At 40.1% G+C, this 19,084-nt stretch overlaps 1 protein-coding gene across 5 annotated transcripts in view; it reads left to right on the forward strand.

Annotated features, from left to right (window-relative positions):
- The first annotated feature begins 3,058 nt into the window (after positions 1-3,058).
- Positions 3,059-19,084, forward strand: part of LOC103458589 (AT-rich interactive domain-containing protein 1B-like) — a 198,636-nt gene continuing 182,610 nt past the window's right edge. For 3 of the 5 annotated variants that reach the window (XM_017302537.2, XM_017302538.2, XM_017302536.2), the window contains exon 1: positions 3,059-4,691. In XM_017302537.2, coding sequence (XP_017158026.1) covers positions 3,501-4,691 — 1,191 coding nt within the window. In that variant the 5' untranslated portion in view covers positions 3,059-3,500. The remainder of the gene's footprint in view (positions 4,692-19,084) is intronic. The other 2 variants (XM_008399505.3, XM_008399506.3) reach the window with 2 other exon arrangements.

Consider the following 19,084-nt stretch of genomic DNA (forward strand, 5'->3'; position numbering starts at 1 on the left):
TGTTAGCGTTAGCGTAGCTCCAGCAAATCAGGGCTGAGTCTTTGATCTGGGGGGGCTGATGGGAACCAGATATGTCATGTGTACATTGTGTGGATCAGACTTAAATGTCTATACTTTAGCTCTTAACCAACAAAAGCAGTCATTTAGTGAAGCGCTGGTGTCATTTTCCATCACCTGTGTGGTTTCTTCTTCACAATCACATGTAAATAGGCTGTTAATGTGATGTCTTCATGGCGTGCCCTATAGTTAAACAGCCATCTGGTATGTTGATGCTGTAGGCTGGGCCAGTGAACACCATAGAGTCTGTAGTTGGACCATAACAGTGTTATTGCTTTTATTTTGTGCCATATGGGCTCATAAAGGTATGCAGCTGGGAAAGGTTTCCAGGGTTGTCATTCTTGTTTATTTGTCTCTGGTGAGTCAGTTCTATTTGGAAAAGTGGGATTAAGCTTCTTGATGCTGCGTAGTAATATAAATTTGATATTTATATCTAGGTGATGCAAAACCAAAATAAAAAAAGCATGCTTTCCCATTTTAGCTTTCTCCTGCTGAAACACCAAGGATGAAGAAGCTTGTATAGTCCCCAGTGACTCAATGACGCTGTTTCCAGTAAAAGTTACTAATAATGTAAAATACTTTTTTTTTTCATTTTAAGAAATAGCTACCAAAGAAATGCAACCAAGTGAAAATAGAGCTTGTTAAATATGTACAGATAAATTTAAACCACAAAGACAGATGCTAGTTGTTTTTAAGAGAAGGATAATAAACATTAGTTTATTTCATCCTTTTATTCGTTTTTTTTTTATGTCACTGTTTTTATCATATAATTGTAATTTATATGCAATCATATTTTATAATTTTATTATTTCTTTCATCTTCACTTATATTTTTTAATGTCTTTATGTTCAGCCCTATTTTTGGTTTTCGTTAGGTCCTACAGCACTTTGATTGGAAGTGCTCCAATCAAAGTGGAGCACTTTGATTTGCTCTTACTTCCAAAATATATATCTGTATGGGCGGCGGAGGGGAGGGTGGGGGGCGAAAGCGATAAATTAGACAAGCAAGATGTAAGATGGGAATCTTAACACCTAAAAATGTGTTTTATGCTCTATCTTTTTTAAAGCTCTGCTTGTAATCACACAGTTTCTCCAGCAGGGGTCTTCCCATTGTCGTGGACATGATTTCTTGTGACTCATCCAACACAAAACTCCTATAAAGAAACTAAATTGTGACATGAAGCAAGAATGATTTGATCGTCACTACCTCAGCCCATAATCATCATGTCAATAATGGTAATCTATTTTACCTCCACCACTGGCAGAATGATCTTCTTCTCACATTTCTTCCAGCCACAGCCACTAATCATAATTATCACGGCATCCTCAGCACAACTCTCCTCTACCCCCCTTAAAACGACCCCTCTCTTCCTACCCTCACCGCCTCCCTCCACTCTTTCATCTGCAGCTCCCTCTGTTGATCAAATGCATCTGATCTCATCAAAGCGGACCCTCTGCTCATTCAAGTCCCAACAGACACCCTGGCTTCTTTACTAAGCACTATTTTACATTCATGTTTGAAATACTATTGATGGGATAGAATATCTTGTAGACTTTGGTTTTGTGTGGTCTAACACTGCCGCCCGCGGTTATTTTTTTCTATTAGATGTTCAGACAAGTCTCTCTTTTTTAAAAAAAAAAGTGAGAATCTTATGAGGGGAAATTGAGGAATGCAGTCATCTGTTTAAATAAGGCTCATCTGAGGATTAGCTTGAAGATCCATTCTTATTACAATTCCATTCTTACATTTCAATGTATTGTGACAGGGGTGTTCCCAGGAAGTTTTACAAAAGGCGCCTAATGGGGCGTGGATGTGGGAGTGATAACTAATAGGTCTCACACTCAAATTTAAATTTAAAACATTTCGGAAGTTATATTATCCCACAACTGTATGCTAGAGCAGATAAAGGACAGGAATTCAATGGAGATGATAAATAAATGTCCTGGATGTGGTGAAACACACAGCACTGACTCCACCCTGAGACTACACCTTATGAATTCTGAAGTTTTTAATGGAGTTTTCTTTAACACTCAAGACTGATTTTCTCCGTCTCTTGTCCACTATTTTCTACCAGATGTTTTCCTTTCACTTAACTTTCCACTAAGATACTGGTACACAGCAGTATATATAGCCAGCTGCTTTAGCCGTGACCGTTGTAGGTTTCTCTGCATGTGGTGGGTGTCAATGACCTGTAAAAACCTCCAACTAACGCTCTCCATACAAGGACCCGCCCTTGCAGATCCCTTTATGCAATCTTGGCTCCAGTTTCTCATTATTTAAAGCTGATAAGTTCTAAACAAATGTTATTAAAAATATGTTGTATCTATAAAAGGACTATTGCCCCCCGTGGCCCTCCTTTAGCAGCGCCATTGTAAATTGGCAGATCTCATTCCATCTAGCCTAATCAAATAGCCTTGAATATTTGAAGTGATTGTCTGGATTTCTGATTATTGCATCTGTGCTTGTTTGTTCTATTGCGCTGAAATTTGCATAGCTGCAGTGACGCGATTGCAAAGTGTTGTGGAGGGAAAGCTGGAATTCTGCAGCTTTACATATGCTACGAGGCGTAATTACATTCTTATTCTGATGGCAGCTTGATTGCACACCTCTCGGTTGCTTGTCCGACCGCTGCTGTAGGAGCTGCAGAGAAACCGGCTTGAGCCGAGGGACAGAGGAGCGGGAGAGGGGAGGTAAAAGCAGATCTGGATAATGGAGTGGTGACGCGCAAAAACTTCGCATTGGCGTTTATTTATGTTTATTTGGGTGAGTGCGGAGGTTAAAGCGATGTTGGTGCGTAATTTTGCAAAACACAACCAGCCACTTAAGATGTGAAAACATAAAGTGCGCCTCAGATGAAGAGGCGATAACAACCGCTTGACTCCATATGGTCCTAATAAAACTGTTAAAACCTTAAAATTACACTATTAAACTAAGCGTATTTTAAATCACACGTTTTTATCTTAATGTTACGTTTTTTTTTTTAAAAATGCACCATTGAAAGTGGTGCGGAGACGAAATGAAAGCATATATTTAGTGCGTAATGATTCACTACTCCAGTCCAGGTTTTCCATATGAAGCGCGCCGGAGCCCTGGAGGTGGATAAGCTGGTGGAGCCCGCTCTCTCTCACGCCATGCTGGGCCACAAGGCTCCGGGAGACGCTGCTACACATTACAGAGAACCGGGGATGGAGGAGAGGCGGAGAGGGGTGGAAGAAGAAGAAAAAGTTTCGTTCAAAGCTGGCAGAAAAACTTTCAACATGAAGCCTCGCCATTTCACCACAGCAAAACCTTCGTTATAGAAAGAAAAAAAAGAGACTTCTTTTGGTATTGTTTTTTTTTTTTCAGCGCTCAGATTGTGTTTCTCCCCTTCCCCTGTTGTCATTTTCTGTGCGCAAGGCTGGTCGGGGCTTGCTGTCACTGCGCGCTGAGATGTTGGAGTGACCATGGCTGCGCAAGTGGCATCGGCTCCGACCAGAACTAATAATAAAAATAAGAAATTATCCGGCACTTTGGCTCCGGAGCTCAATTCGGGGAAATCCGGAGGAGGAGGTGGAGGAGCAGGGACCGCGCAGCGGAGCGGACAGATGCTGGGTGCCGGCGATGGAACTCTGAATAATGTAGACCATCACCGCCGAGGCGAGCTCGGCAGCATGGTCCATTCAACTTCCGCGGCGCACAAAGCTCCGGACGGCCACGACAAGACCGGGATTAACCTCTCGGCGTCAAACTCAAACACTTCCCCGATGGAAGCGGCTCTGATCGCGAACCACAAGCTGAAATGTGCGGGGAGCGGAGATGCGCCTCAACCTCAACAGCAGCAGCCGCCGCCGCCGCAGTTCGGCCAGTTTGCGCCACATCAGCAGCGACAAAGTAACAACAGCAACAACGGGCAGCCCGCCCGGGGGGACAGAAGTGTGGACCACCAGCAGCACGGTGGTAAGGAGAACCTGTTGGTGGGGCAGGAGGAGTCCCAGCAGCAGCACGGCCCGGGGAAAGGTGAGGGGGACCTCACCTGTAAACCCACGGAGAGGATGATGGGCTCCAGGTTTGAACACTCCAACTTGGGTCCCCCTACTAACAACTCTGAGTTTAATAACAGCTATTACACTTCAAGGCCGTGTTACGATCAGCATGGCGGGCAGCAACAACAAAGCAGTGGAATGGGGGTAACTCAGGACTCCAATGAAGGGGGGTACCACAACAGCCAGTACGGCCAGTACCCAGCGTACCGGGCGGGCTACGGCGGAGGGGCCTACGGGATGATTGGCTCCTCCGGATGCAGGCAGCCTGGCAACATGATGATGGGCAGCAACTCCTCTGCGACCCACGGCAAGTCCCCTGTTTCGGGTGGGTTTCAGAGGTACGCGGGGCAAACACAGCAGCAACAGGGGCCCTCAGGGGCCACGCCAACCCTCAATCAACTGCTCACGTCCCCCAGCCCGATGATGCGGGGTTACGGAGGTGCTTATCAGGACTACGGCGGCCCGACGCCTCAGCAGCAGGCGGGCATGGCTTTGGGGAAAGACGTGGGCTCCCAATATGGAGCCAGCACTGGCCATTGGGGAGGGCAGCAGAGGAACCACCCGCTTTCAATGAATGCAGGCAGCGGAGGGCAGGGCCTCGGCAGAACACAGGTGAGTTCTGGGAGTTGAGGTGCGCCTTGGTGAGCTACTATGAAAACAGTCACGGGCAGTTTGTTCCAAAGTTGCAGGTTTTAGTTAAATATGTATTTTATTACCTTTTTAACCGTTCAATGTTTTGACTTTTTACTGTTCTTCAGCTTTCAGCTTTACAACCAAAATGGGGTCGGTGTGAAAGACAAAAAGGGAGACGCTGATTTTGCTCTTAAGCAATCATAGCTTCATGCTTACACAATTATTTGGTTCTCACGTTAGCTGTCGTATTATTGCAGTTTTAGCGCACAGATGTAGAAACTCTGCCGACGTGTTTGTCAGACACGTTGCGAAACGCCCCCGCTGACGACGTGTTCCGCTGAAAGCGCCCGCGGAACAAAATGCGATAGTTCTGTAGAAACGAAAACGATTCAGAGTCAAATGTGTTTTACAATACTTTCTTTTTTTTCTTCTTCCCTGTTTCGATAAGCTCATTTGAAACCGCTCCCGCTTAAGGACCGTCCGTCCGCTCTCCGTGCGCTTTTCCCCCGTGTGGAGCAGGAGCGCATCCACGCTGCTCGGTTTATTCCCATGCAGCTCTGCTCACAATTTGAATAGTGGTGGTAAACTGTGTTAAAGCTCTCAGAGTTGACATCCAGCCTGCCATCTGATTGGCTCCCAGTGGTCCCACTAGGCAGAGTGTGTTGAGGAGAAAAACGGGACTCTTGCAGGATTTTGCCATTACGCGTTTGTGATGTTGCATTTTCTGCTTATATTTCAATTAGATTGTTTCACGATGAATGATTTATGTTATTTCCAAATACGTATGTAGTTGTAGTATTCTTTTGTTTTTTTTTTAAACGTAGTTATTCATGTTAATTTCTAAGGATTCTCTCTTTTTAATCAGTTTCACGGTTCAGAGTTGCATTATTGATATCAATTACAATAAATCTCTATTTTTCTCATTCTCATCTGTAATTAAGCTGCTTAAACCGCTCCCTGTGACCTAGCATCTATGTCAGATGTGGAGATCTTCTCCAGTGAGACTTCCATCCATCTGGCTGAATATCTTGCAAACTGGGAATTCCTGACTGTTAGAACAGACTGACTAACACATTTTTATTGTATTTATATTATATCATGTTACACACACTTAAAGTATACTTCCTGGGCAATTTTGTAGATTATTGATGTTGTTGTTGTGGCATCACAGTTTTAAGTTACATATTTTCTAATTTTATGGCAGTTTAAAGTAGTGTCAAATGACGCAGCTTTGTTTTGGGATGTGGACGGCTTCACATCTCCCAAACTTAAGGCTGCTGGAGCTGCCAGTTCACAGGGGTGTCTCCAAAAAGTTTTGTCATGGGTGGTCAGATGGTGCCACCACTGAGCTTCACTGAGTGGCACACTATGAAAAAAAAAAATCAGGTTTTCTTGATTCTTTTAGGTATGTTTCCATAGCCATTTGAAATCTAACTCTGATTTAAAAATAAATTAAAGTAGTAGTAGTTTAATATAAATTAAATTACTATATAATTTGTTTTCTTGTACTTATACGTCACAGTTCAAATAATTTTATATGTCACAACATGCTTTTTTTTAAATTTAGCATTAAATGATTTCAAAATACTGTAGCTCGATTTGTTTCTTACCTAAATATGTGATCATACTGTTATATGTGGGTGGGGCCAGGAGGGACTGGGTAAACAGATAAATGCTTACATTTTGCAACTCAACAAAGCTTGTTATTTTCTCTCCTAAATGCATCCAAAAAAATATATACCATGCATGTAAGTCCATTTGATTGGGAATGGGGGACAGAAAATCTTAGTGGGGCCAATGCCAGTTTGGAAATCTGAAGCAAAACTGGGCAATGTCCTTCTTACGAAGAGCCATTTCACTGCAGTTGTTTTTGTTGCAGCGAATTATGTGCGCTGCTGGATGGCACATCTGGGCAGCTGGAGGGCAAGGAGGCTGAGCGCAGCTTATACTGTCTGCCTCCAGTGGAAACAAAAGTAGTTCATTAGCCTACATTGTTTCAATCAAAGGCAATTTGTGTTGGGTGCTGAGAAAATGAGGTGAATGCTTTAAGCGTGGGCGGGTTTGCTGTTCCATTGATTGTATAAAATTATTCCATGTAACGTAGCGTAGTCCAACTCTTTTCGCGTTATGATTATTAGCGGCTGATTCTGTCTGTCGAGATGCTCAGAAACGGTGTTAACGCAGTTTCCAGCTTCAGTTTCTGGTGTGGATAATTAAAGGAAACCTACCCTTCAGAGGAGTTGGTGCTTTAGTTTTTTTTCCCCCTCTTTAGCATAAGGTGCTGTTTTCTTTCCTAACTCCTGCAACATTCCAGGAGCAGTATATCTGCGCTCCAAACATCCCTATGTTTAATTCATGTCAGGAGCAGGAGCACTGTTCTCCTGTACGCTGCTGACAGGCTATGTGTAAAAAAGCAGAGCGATGTAGTGCATAATACTGGTTCCAAATTGGCACACTGATACGGCTGCGCTTCACTTCAGAGCAAATTTGGTCAAAGCTCAAAGTCTGTCACCTGTTGACGCCCTCCTCCCCCCAATTGTTTTCAAATTCAATTTCCCTCCCCACTACCTCTCCACAGGAGCTTGCTGTGAGCAAAACAAGCGTCCCTCATTTACACCACCGCCCTCCCTCGCCCCCCTCGCCGCCTATGCACGTGCTCCTGTGGCCACTCAACAGAATGGAAACCGAACTGCTGTGTTTGTTTGTCCTGCAGGAACCCACCTTAGCTGTGGATGGCGTATTTGACAAAGATGCGCAGGGGAAAAATAAGTATTGAACATGTCAAAATTTTCTCTGTGGAAATGTTCCTGATGGCACTATTGACACAAATGCAAAGGAATGCAAATTAAATGCATCAAAGTGAAACGACACAAGAATTTAGTATTGAATACGCTTATTAAAATACATTGTCTAATTGCTTCAGACCAGTTTGTTGGTAAAGACTTCTTCAAGATGCCTGCTGTAGTTAGAAACTAGTTGTCATTTATCCATACAGTCATTGTTTCATTTTCAGATTCTATCCATACTTAATTAATATGTTGTTGTGTAGAGTTACGCGCAGTGCCATTCTTCCTCCAAATATTGTGCAGTAACATCAAACATGTCAGTTGTATTCTCATGTGACTTGACTAGATTCTCCAAGTATTTTATTGGCCTGTCCAAACATTCTGCAGCCATCGTTGAACAAGTTTTCACGACGTACCTTTTTTTTTTTTCTACCAGTGGAGTGGAGTCTTGCATGTTGACCATTAACATGGGTTAAGTGTACTACTTATTGTTTATTCTAATTCCAGGTCTTTCTGAAATTCTCACCAAACTCTTCTGACTATTATCTTGACTTTCCTGTCAGAAATTTTGTAAGCAATACCTTGTTGTCGCTGGTTTATTGTTGAAAGGGATGTTCTTTCAGCTGCTGAATTAAGGGCCCAAATCAGAAGTTTAGAAATACATCTTCCACCAATGCCATCATGCCATCAGTATAATTGGCTCCAATAAAGTTGCCAAGGTCTTCACAGAGCTCTGTGGTTTAATCTATCATAAGATCCTTTTTTGTGTAATCACCTGGTAATGGGATACCTTTTTATAGCAGATCAATTAGGAACAAACTAGCTGATATTAATTGGATCTGATAGGGGGCAGAATTTCTTTCTAAATACAGGTAGAGCTGGCTTCTTGCCTTTTTTTTTGTTGCCATTCTGCACCTCCTTTCTTCATTTGCTTAATCCTTTGTTTATGCATCCTCAGAAAATAGCTTTGTAGCTTAGCTTTAAATCAGAGTACTTTGATTCTCTTTTTCCATTTTGTTTCTCTCACTTGCAGCGTTCACCTACAGTATGTAGCAGCGAAACCATATGTGCAACCCTAATGACTTATTTCAGCTCACATCATCAACGAAACACTCCTTATAATAAGCGTCTGTCTGTTATAAACTAATCAGAGCTAGAAAACAGTAAAAGTAATTAGCAGATAATAATGAGAGACTAATGAGAGAGAAATAGTGTTGTTGCTTCAATAATTACAACAGCAGCTCTTTGAAAATCTGACCCAATAAAATAAAAATGAATGAGCATCTATGATTCCCTCTAATTTATCACTATTTTGTTTAGTGTTTTGCGGGTAGAATTGAAATCAAAGCTCAGTGGAGCTCTATATCAAAGACTAGACCCAATCCCATTCTTGGTAATGTGCTTACCTTGAAATGATCCCTGCTCGCAGTGCTCTGCAGCGCACACTGTTTACATTTCTGTCTTATGAATTATTAGTGTGATATGAACAAAGACTTTATAATGGGAGCGATGCATCAATGTCACTTTGTATTATGCAGCTATCTCAGGGAGCCTCGTGCATAGTGATGTGCCTGACCGTGGATGCGGGAATTTAATTTATGGATCATGTTCTGCATCAGATGGACAGCCCACGATGTCTGGTCATCAAATGTCTTACTCTTTCCTTCAGATTTTCTGTCTCGGTGCATCTCTTCTATATAGCCTGTGCCAGAGCGAGCGCACCGAAGCCTCCGTTGTCAGCATGAAGCAGACCGGCTTTCCCTGCCTCCTCCTATCAGTCGTTTGTTTATTTTTTTTTCTGTTTTGTTTACATCTCAGTCTTGGCCAGACAGCGCTGTGGTGATTAGCGGTGGAGTGAATTTTTTTAATTTGCTCTGTTGTGTCCGATAAGGCCCCATGCAGCATTTTTCATCTGAGTGGATGAAACAGGGAAGCCGTGTAGGTAATTGGCAGACCGGGGTTATCCCTGATCTGCCTGTGCATTCCACAAAACACCAATTAATTCAGATTTTTAAAACAAGTAAAATACCAGGTCAGTTATATTACTGGATTTAAGCGTGTGTATTATTAGCTGACTAATAAAATATTCTTTTTTCATATGTCTTACTACACTGTGCTCTCATTACTTGCCCTGGAGTCAAATGTTAGTGTGTAAATGCCCTGAAGAGAGAGTTTAATTACTTCGAGCGGGTGTTGATTTTGTGTCAGCTGTTTCTCAGCTCCGTCTTATCTGAACTGTGGATGTGAGGGAGGCAGCAGAAAAACAGAAAACAAAGCAATTTTGAGGAGCAGCAATTATGGTTCATATGGGAGATTTAACTTTTGATTATGTGGTTTTCTAGTCTTGTTGATCACTTATGGTATGTATGTGTCAATTATTTCTGTGAGTCATTTAACTATATATTTATTTATTAAGGGTAGATATTCTGAGATGTTGATATCTAAATGTATATATTTTCTTTTTCTGATATTTTTATATTTTGCTTGTATTTCAACAATAATTTTAGGTCATGGCATTGTATAAGTTAATATGAATAAGTTACAAAAGCCCTGATAGTTGAGGCTTTAACATACTTTGCCATTTCCATGAATGTGACACACTTGGACAAGCATCCGCCATTGTCCATACTACTTTTGGCTTAGCTGGACAACCACATTCCACTTTAAGTTTTACCGTTTCCACGACAGCCTATAGAGGGCGATAATGCACTCTGTAATCAGAGGAGGAGAAGAAGAAGGAAAAGCAAAAATGAAATGATTATCATCAGCTTCGTGTTCTAAGATTTATTGTCCACTCTTGGAAAACAGCAGATCTCTCCACATAGTATTTAAAAAAAAAAAAAACAAAGCTGCTTCATTGTTTACCTTCTGTAATTTTTGTGCCACCAACTGGCTGCTAGTGTTTTTGTCACTGCCTGTATGCGCCAGCAGTTAGCTGTGCTTCCTGTAACAGCACCTTCTGTATCGTAAATATTTTTTACCTTTAAGCGAGAGTCTTCCAACAAGCTGGCAACATCGTCAAGACCTATATGCTTCATGGCAAATAGAGATTGAAAGCTCAATAAAGATCTCTACTTGCTCTCCAAGAACAAAGACATTTTCACTCTCTCCCAGTGCTGCAAGAAAAAAAAAAACATCGTTCCTTTCTGGGAACTGTGATTTGTGAGTTTCTTTCAGCTTGTTCCTGGCAGCAAATTCCTCCCCAGTGGTCCCACAACTATTATATGATTGACTCAAAATTTAAAGCGGGTGTGGTTAATGTCGAAAAGTAGAAATGTGGTAGCTGCGTTTTTTCTGCTGGCATAGGTTTCTGGAGTTCTGGACTAGCATTTCTCGCCGTGTTCTTGCCGTCTCGAGATGAAAACAGGCCTCAAGACAAAACAAAGTTTCTTTTAAGACCTCTCCATGTCTGCTGGAGCCTCTACTCTGTGGAGTTCAGGTCATTTTGCCTCTTCTTCATATTGTATCTGGGGTAGTTCTGGATGTTTCGTACCCAACATTTTGAGGTGTGCATTTGAGCTGCCTTCTTGCAGGACACTTTATTCTGATCATGCCTCAGTTTGTCCCCATCCAAAATGGATGATGCAAATTTTTTAGAGCCTACTGTAAGAACCTTTGATCGTGGTTTTAATAATTAATATTTACATGCAAGACAGCCCCCAGAGTTGCTTTGGTTTGATCAGGGGCCATAGATCATTAAAGTCAACTGACCTAAAGGAGGAATAACAACCAACATTAATGGAGGGTGTAATACTAAATTATCATAAAATGATGTACAACTAAATTGATTTTTATATGAGATTTGAGCACATGGATGGAAAATGAAGAGAGAAACTAAATGGTAGAGCATAAGTAATAGTTTGACACAACATTCTGGGACATGTTCTGCGTGTGTGCTTAAGCATTGGGTAATTTTGCTAACATGACATTATTAAGTATTTATAAAAAGCGTGTTAAAATGCAAATTTTGAGAATACCATGTTTTTAATTGTTTAAGTTTGCAGCTAATTTTTATCTCTAAGTTTAAACCTCTATTAGGGGTAGATATTTATCATATTGTTTATCATTTATCGTGATTAATTTCTTATAATGACACATTTTGATTTATTGTTCTCACAATAAATTCTAATTGATGTTTAAACCCCCTCAAAACTCTCTTTCCTGTCGAGATTGGTAGTTATACTAGCTTCTCTACTTTCTTCAATAAAAGCATCAATAATTACCAATAAATTTGAAAATAAAGTTGCTGTGCAGCTTAGTGATACAAATAATAGTTCTTTACATGACTGGTGTCTTAAAGAAGTGCATTACAAGTGTGAATGTTTTTTAAGAGCATTAATTGTGTTTGTGGGGCTATGATTGCTGTGATACACAGTGAGTCTTACAGTTACCTAAAAAATAAGTAATAAATAATTCTTATTGTCACTTTTATTGTTATCACAATAAAGTTCCTCAAAATATCGTGATAAAACTTTAAGTTCATATCGCTCACTTCTAACCTCTATTGTAAAAATTGCCAAAATAGGAAATCCATCAACAAAGAACTTAGGTGGACGGATTAATGTCCCCAATCCAAAGAAAGATCCAGGAATGGCATCAGTATTACACCCTGATGCCGATGTTGGATCAGATAGCCATCATGTCCAGAAAGACATGGTTAAAGTTGGTGCGGTCAGGTACCCATAGTCTTTCAACAGCCATATATTGTGGACTATGTTTATTTTTTTAAACACACATTTGTAGAGACTTTTGTAAGCAGTTATTATTTGGAAATCTAGAAATAAAGGCATATTTGACCTGAGTCACACAGAGCGATGCATATTTCTGAGGAATTTGACTGAATGACTTTACAGAGACAGAAAAGGGAGAAAAGTAAATCAGGGAGAGAACTCTGGCAAATGTCATTGCAGTTAAAGTCCTCTCCCTCTGGAGCTTCCCCACTTCAACCTTGTCAGCGACATGAGGAAGAAAAAGTATTTGGGCTTTTGGTCTTGGAACACACACAGTATGTCGGGGTGGTTGTGTGTGTGTAAGGTTGTGCGGGCATGAGGCCAAGTGGTGGTGCCCTTTACCTCCTGCAACCCCACAACTAGCCCCCTTCTGACCTTCACAAATGCTAATTAGCCATGTGGAGTTCCTAAGTCCAAGTAATAAATACACTTTTTTTTTTACATTTAATCTTTTCTTCTTATGAAGTGTGGGAGACAACTATACTCTTAAATTATGTTCTCACTTCAAATCTTTCTGCTTTTTCCAGATTTTTCTTTAAATACACCTTGTTCTCCATTTCTCCTCAGGCTCCCAACAACTTGCCAAGTCTCCCAAGGGAGCGGTAGTCAGTTCAGAGGTATTTAGACAGCAAGCATACCCTATCAAACATTAATATACTAAGCCATACTGATCTCTGAGGTGCTAACGAAACATTCTTCTGCCTCTGCTTACTGTTTCTTTGCTTCCTTTGTAATAAGTAACAAGTATTTCCATAATTGTAGCGGAAAATGTCATCGAATAGAATACAGATAACATAGTCCCATAAACAGTGTTTTTATGATTTGGAGAAAAATGTTAAATTTAGTGTAGTGCAAATTCCTCACTCCTGTAACTTTGCGAATGCCATACCTTAAGAAACAAACCTATGAAATACCCATGAGCATCATCGCCAGCTTCTACAGCACAAGGAATCCTGCTAAGCTGTGTACTTTGGCAGCTCTTGCTGTTTGAGTTGATCATAATCGTTGCAGTCATGGCAGTCATAGTCATAGGCTATGAAAAACAAAAGGTACCATATACTGCCAGTGAGATGCTGTATGGAATTCGTGAAGTGAAAAGACACAAAAATAAAGATTGAGCAAAATATCTGATTGTTATTTTAATCATAATTTTTCTTTTTTAGTAAGTAGTTTCTGTAATGTTAGTTTTGTTTTCACATAAATAGATTTTTTTTTTTGTCTTGTGTAATTTATTAGCAAATTTCTATGCTGGCTTTAACTTCATAACCATATTATGAAGCTGGTTAAGAGAAAAATCCAATTTTTATCATGTCATAAAAATGAAATTTTTATGGCATAACATTGATGTAAAAATACCTCTGCTGCATGATATTCCCACAAACAAATGAAAAGCAAAAATGATTGACATAATGTAATTGCTTTTATATAAAACTGAAAAGCTAGGATGCTGCTGAGGTAAAAATAAATAACATAATAAATAAAGGTATGTTACAGTTTTTTAAAAATAGAAAAAATCTTTGTTTATTTGAACATATACTTGAACAAAATGACATACAATTTTATTACTCTGTTTCCAACAGAGTGACTAGTGCAACAAACTGATACAGGGTTATGACCTGCTCAGTTAGTTAGTCTGGAGTCAGTTGCTAGACTGACGTATTATTTTAAAACAGCGTTACATTAATAAGAGTGATGATTGATGCTTGTATAATTATTTTTTTTTACACCAGCCATATTGTCTATCTTGTAAGAGAGGGAGAAATTTTGACTGCCTTCTTCCTTCGTTCTGCTGCAGACTAGGCGCTCAGGTAGGGAGCGTAGGCACCTCAGATGACCTCACACAATCTTTGCATATCAAATAATCACTGCACTTGTACTTTGCTGCGGTAATCCTCTTACGCCTGTTTTCTGTCTCATTGAGAGGAGTGGAAAAGAAGGAGCAGGTGTTTAAAAGACAACAAAAAGGCTTACAGCTGCAAATATCATTGTGTTAATACGGTAGAACTAGTTTCTGTTTTTTTTTTTACTTAATGTTTTCATAGCATGAGCATCATACTGTCCATGCATATATCTTTATGACAAGCCATATATTTTTCTTACCCACAACATTCTCTTGTCACTCTTTACAACTCCCCACCAAACCCTTTCCAAATCCACCAGAGTTGCAGTGTGTGTGTGTGTGTGTGTGTGTGTGTGTGTGTGTGCGTGCGTGCGTGTGTGTGTGTGTGTGTGTGTGTGTGTGTGTGTGTGTGTGTGTGTGTGTGTGTGTGTGTGTGTGTGGTGTGTATTTTCTAAATTTATAGCCAGTGGTCACAACAGGACAGTGGCGGTCACTTCTGGCTGAAAGATGCATCATTTAGATAAATTTTAACTCAAGAATTTTGGAAACAACTTGACACCACATCCTCTTCTCTGCAAGGACATATGCAAAAACGGAAACATGCATGCATATTTCACAGCTTTTACTGGAGATATTGAGTGCGGGATTTGAGGTTACATTAGAATGCAGTTTGTTGCGGAGGGTGTTTTAAATACAAAATTTATTCTCGATACAGCTCTTATTTCTAGTGACACCGCCAGACAACTACTCAACATTCCAGCCACTCCTTTGGCAGAAACCGGATGAACTGGAACAGACACTGACAACATGAGTGAACTTTATTTTGAAGCATAAATGTCTTATTTCTTTAGGATATTAATTCTTCCAAAGAATATCAATGCGGATGGCGGGGGCAGATGTTTGCTGTGCACGTTTAATCTCGGGCCCGTGTGTTCCTCGCTGTGTGAGCTTCCCCCTCCCTGCTCAATGAACATCCATTGTTACTGTTGGCTAAACATGCAAAGGTTACTGTAATGTCAGACACATGCCAGAGGGGAGTGTGGAATACCACATTAACATAATCCATAGAAGACCTTCCCTTTCACAAACGTACCCTTGCTGAGCTGATCGCCACAGCTCTGCTGGAGCACGTGCCTGCTCTTCTTGCCTCTGCAGCGCTGTGTGAAACCAAATGAAAAGTTCTCTGCGTAAGACACCTGCTAAAGTGTCGGCTTAAGGTATTGACCTACATTTTTCCTTGCTCGTGCAGTAAGATGCAAGATATAGTCATTTCTGACCTGACACAGACAGACTTAGTGGCACTCATGTTCGGGATGTTTGTAAAGCCTCAAAATAAACTCTTATGGTAGGATAATTTAACACACAAAAAAAAATCCTAAATGTCTCTTTTATTTGGATTTTTTTTTTTAAATTGCAACAAAAAAAAAGTTGTTCCTCAGAAAATAACTGCTGCTGGCCCAATCTCTGGTAACTCTAAAGATCACATTAAAATAAATATCACAGAGTTCCTTTTTAAATTTGTACTTTTAACATTTACTTCATTTTTAGGAACCACAACGTTGTAATTCTTCTTTTTCTATTTCTCAACTATGAATATGATGTGACACATTTCTTTTAACCACTGGCCACCAAAATGGATCCAAGTTTATCTTGGCACCACACTAAGTGTGCAGGGAAGGTAGAAGAAAAAAAAAAAATCTTCAAAGTTCACCGTTGGTGAACTGCTGGAAAGAATGGCATGAATAAGTCTCCAAAACAAACAGACACTATTGACATGCCAAGCAGTAAAAAAAAAAAAAAAAGAAGAAAGAAAACTCTTCTGTCATCGTATCAAACACATAAACGTGGAATTAGTTAAATCCTACCGGGACTTTAACTGAATCTGGGAACTTCCGTAAGATGAGACTAGAGGCACTTTCACACCAGAGCTTTGTGATCTACTTTAAAAGACGTAGAGTTTGTTTTCTTAGATTGTCTGCCGCAGACCAAACAAATAAGCAAAACCAGGTGGAACAGAGTCTGTAAACAGTTGACTTTATAAACTAAATAAGCCATGAAATTATACATTTATAACCTATGTGCAGTTGTAAACTTGAAAAGAACATAGAAAGGGGTGTGTGAAAAATATGTGGAAAATAAGCCATACCCATTATTTAGCACGGTGGGGAATCCATGATGATTTGGGCCTGTTTCTCATCCAAAATGAACCTTGTTAGAGAGCCTTTCATCATACAACCTTTAAATGCCAGACTTTACTAACCTGGTAGCCTTTATCAGACAGCTGAAATTAGGTTGTCATTGGTGCATGATTATTCAAAACATATGGCAAAATCAACATAGCTAAGCTTCACCAGACACAAACAAGGAGGACTTCCTCTGTTCTCAGACCTAAATCCCACAGAAAACATGTGTGAGTTGAAGAGAGCAGAGAGAAAAAGATTTTTCCCACTGAATAAATATACTGCAGCTAAAGGTTAGACGTTTCTCAATGCAATAAAAATTGAATTTATTATAGGGCTTTTTACACATCTTTTCCAGAGATGCTAAATAAACCTAGTAGTGTTTCAGTAATTCGGTGGTTGTTTATTTAAGTCAGTCTTTCCAGCAGTAACTATTTTTGATCTGTTTTTTTAGAATCACCACAGAAATGAACACAAAGCAGCCGCTGGTCTAATATTTAAAACATTCGGTGTTAATTAGATGTTTGATGGTGGTTGAGACATGCTAACATGTTGCCCTCTCACCCGCTGAGGCTGGAATCTGTGCCGACAGTCGGGGTGATTGTTTTGATAATAACGTGTGCGCCCAAGCCAGATAAGAAAACTCTCAGTGCTTGTTTTTTTTCTTTCTTTCTTTCTTTCTTTTTCTTTTTTTGGAAAAGCATTTTGTGTATTTGCAGCTCAGTCTGACTTCAACGGTCAGCATTATTCTGAGAAAGCCATTGTTTTCGCTCACATAACTCATATTTTAATTAGTGCGTCTTTGGAAACTCCCTGCCTGTGTTGTGGTTTTGTTTTTTTTTTTTTGGTCGGGCACTGCAGACTCACACAGCTTCTAGGCATTTCTCAACTTCTTTTTTTAACACATCGGCCACATAAAAAAGATAAATAAATAAAAAGCCAAGTCATGTGTGGAAATTGTTTCAACTTTATGTTTCTCTCCTTTGTGTTTTAACGGCTAGAGCAACCTTCCTTCGAGTGTTTCCAAGCTTATGTCGTTCTGTCTTTTGGATGCTAGTTGTGGTTGACCTTGATGGGTGACTACAGTTCCTACTCATTAAGTAGTAAAGATGAATGGTTCCATTATAACAAAGAGGGGAGGGGGCGAGTAGGGCCAATTAGTGGTAATTAACAGCGGAGATGGTGAAGCGCTCTGGAGGGCACCCTGACCTGGACTTTGGAGGGAGCATAGGGGAGCAGGGAGCTTGTGTGTGAAGGAAGTTTACCTCTAAAAGTCATGAAACAATGTGTATTTGTATGAGATTGTGCAAGACGTGTGTGCTCATTATCAGAAAGATAATGCAAGGATGCAGAATCACTGTATCCTTGCAGACACTTTTGCCTGGTGACAGATGGAAAACATCTCATGGGGATCCAGCATGTTTGGTCAATTAGAGGTGATGAGGTCAAATGCCGGCAACACCTCACTTTGACTTTTGACTCCTGATGTGATGCCACTTTCCTCTTCTGCCGCCCTTTAGTTAGGCCGGGGAGTTTGTTAGGTCTGAGAATAAAAAGGCCCCAAAAGGCCAAGCCCGTATATCTGTATGTGCTAATGAACATTGTATTTTTGTTCTTAATTAGGGATTTTTTTTTGTGCTGATCTGCTAGTTTTCAGCATCTCATCATCAAGGTGAAATTCAAGGGTGTTCTGTGAGAAAGTATGGTTGTGTACTTTCTCTTTTTTCTACTTTTCTCTCCTCCTTTTTCTCGCTTTTGATTTACCCTGCATGCAAACACGCAATGCATGACACGATTCAAAATGACTAAATATGCAGTACGATACAAGATGGTATCGTACAACAAAAGATTTGACATGTGTTACAACATGCTTTATTTAATTCAATATTACTACAATGAATGGCACAATGTCATACAAAGGGTAAAATAAAAAAGATAAATGAAATATAATTGATTTTATAAAAACATAATACAAAGAGCTATATAATAGAAATCAAATTTTATACAAATACATAAACCATGTGTTTCATTTTAGGTCAAATTTGGCAGCACATCACACTAGTGTACAAATAAATTTCTCAAGCTGACATTATTTTCAAGAAAAAAAAGCAGAGTTCAGTAGTGGAGAGACATAATATTTTTCATTGTTATGAAAGAAATCTTTTTTATCATGAATTTTCAAAATGTTCAAGGGACTAAACAAAAACATTTGATCAGACTTTTGCAAATCCTGTTTCAGAGACTGCTGCCCTGCAACACAGCGCATCCTCCTCGATCGCTACAACATGAAACTACATGGAAATTCTTGCACTTCACCAAAGCAATATTCAATTTGCTTGGGAACACACAGTTGCGCTCTTACTTTAATAGTTACGTTAGAAATTGTACTTTCAGGGAGAGAGAACGCATTTGTTAAGATTTTTTTTTAAAGTTTTTGTCAAAGTGCTGCTTCTTTCAAATCCACTGAAATTGCAATCCCTGCTAAACGGACGACTTCAGGAGTTTACAAAATATTAGAAGTCAGTTGTGCATGGGAAGGCTTATTTTCTATATCGCTGGCTGAACAAGTGTGTAGTTGCATTTGTGCAGCTGCCTCTACCTGCATGCCTGTTCAGACTTTTAAGACACCGCCGCATCTACAGTCCCTGTTGCTTCAACATATTGAGACTCACGTCTGTATAGTGGTGCTGTGTGTGTGTGTGCGTGTGTGTGTGTGGGAGGGGGATATAACGCTTTGAGGGCGGTGTATATAATAGAAATCATTACCAGTAATGGCCTTGTTCCCCACATCCCTCATATTCATTCCCTTTTCCTCTTCTGACATTTATTTCCTGAC

The sequence above is a fragment of the Poecilia reticulata genome, chromosome 22 (assembly GCF_904066995.2).
Source record: "Poecilia reticulata chromosome 22, P_reticulata-male-v2, whole genome shotgun sequence".
In the NCBI taxonomy this organism is placed as follows: Eukaryota; Metazoa; Chordata; class Actinopteri; order Cyprinodontiformes; family Poeciliidae; genus Poecilia; species Poecilia reticulata.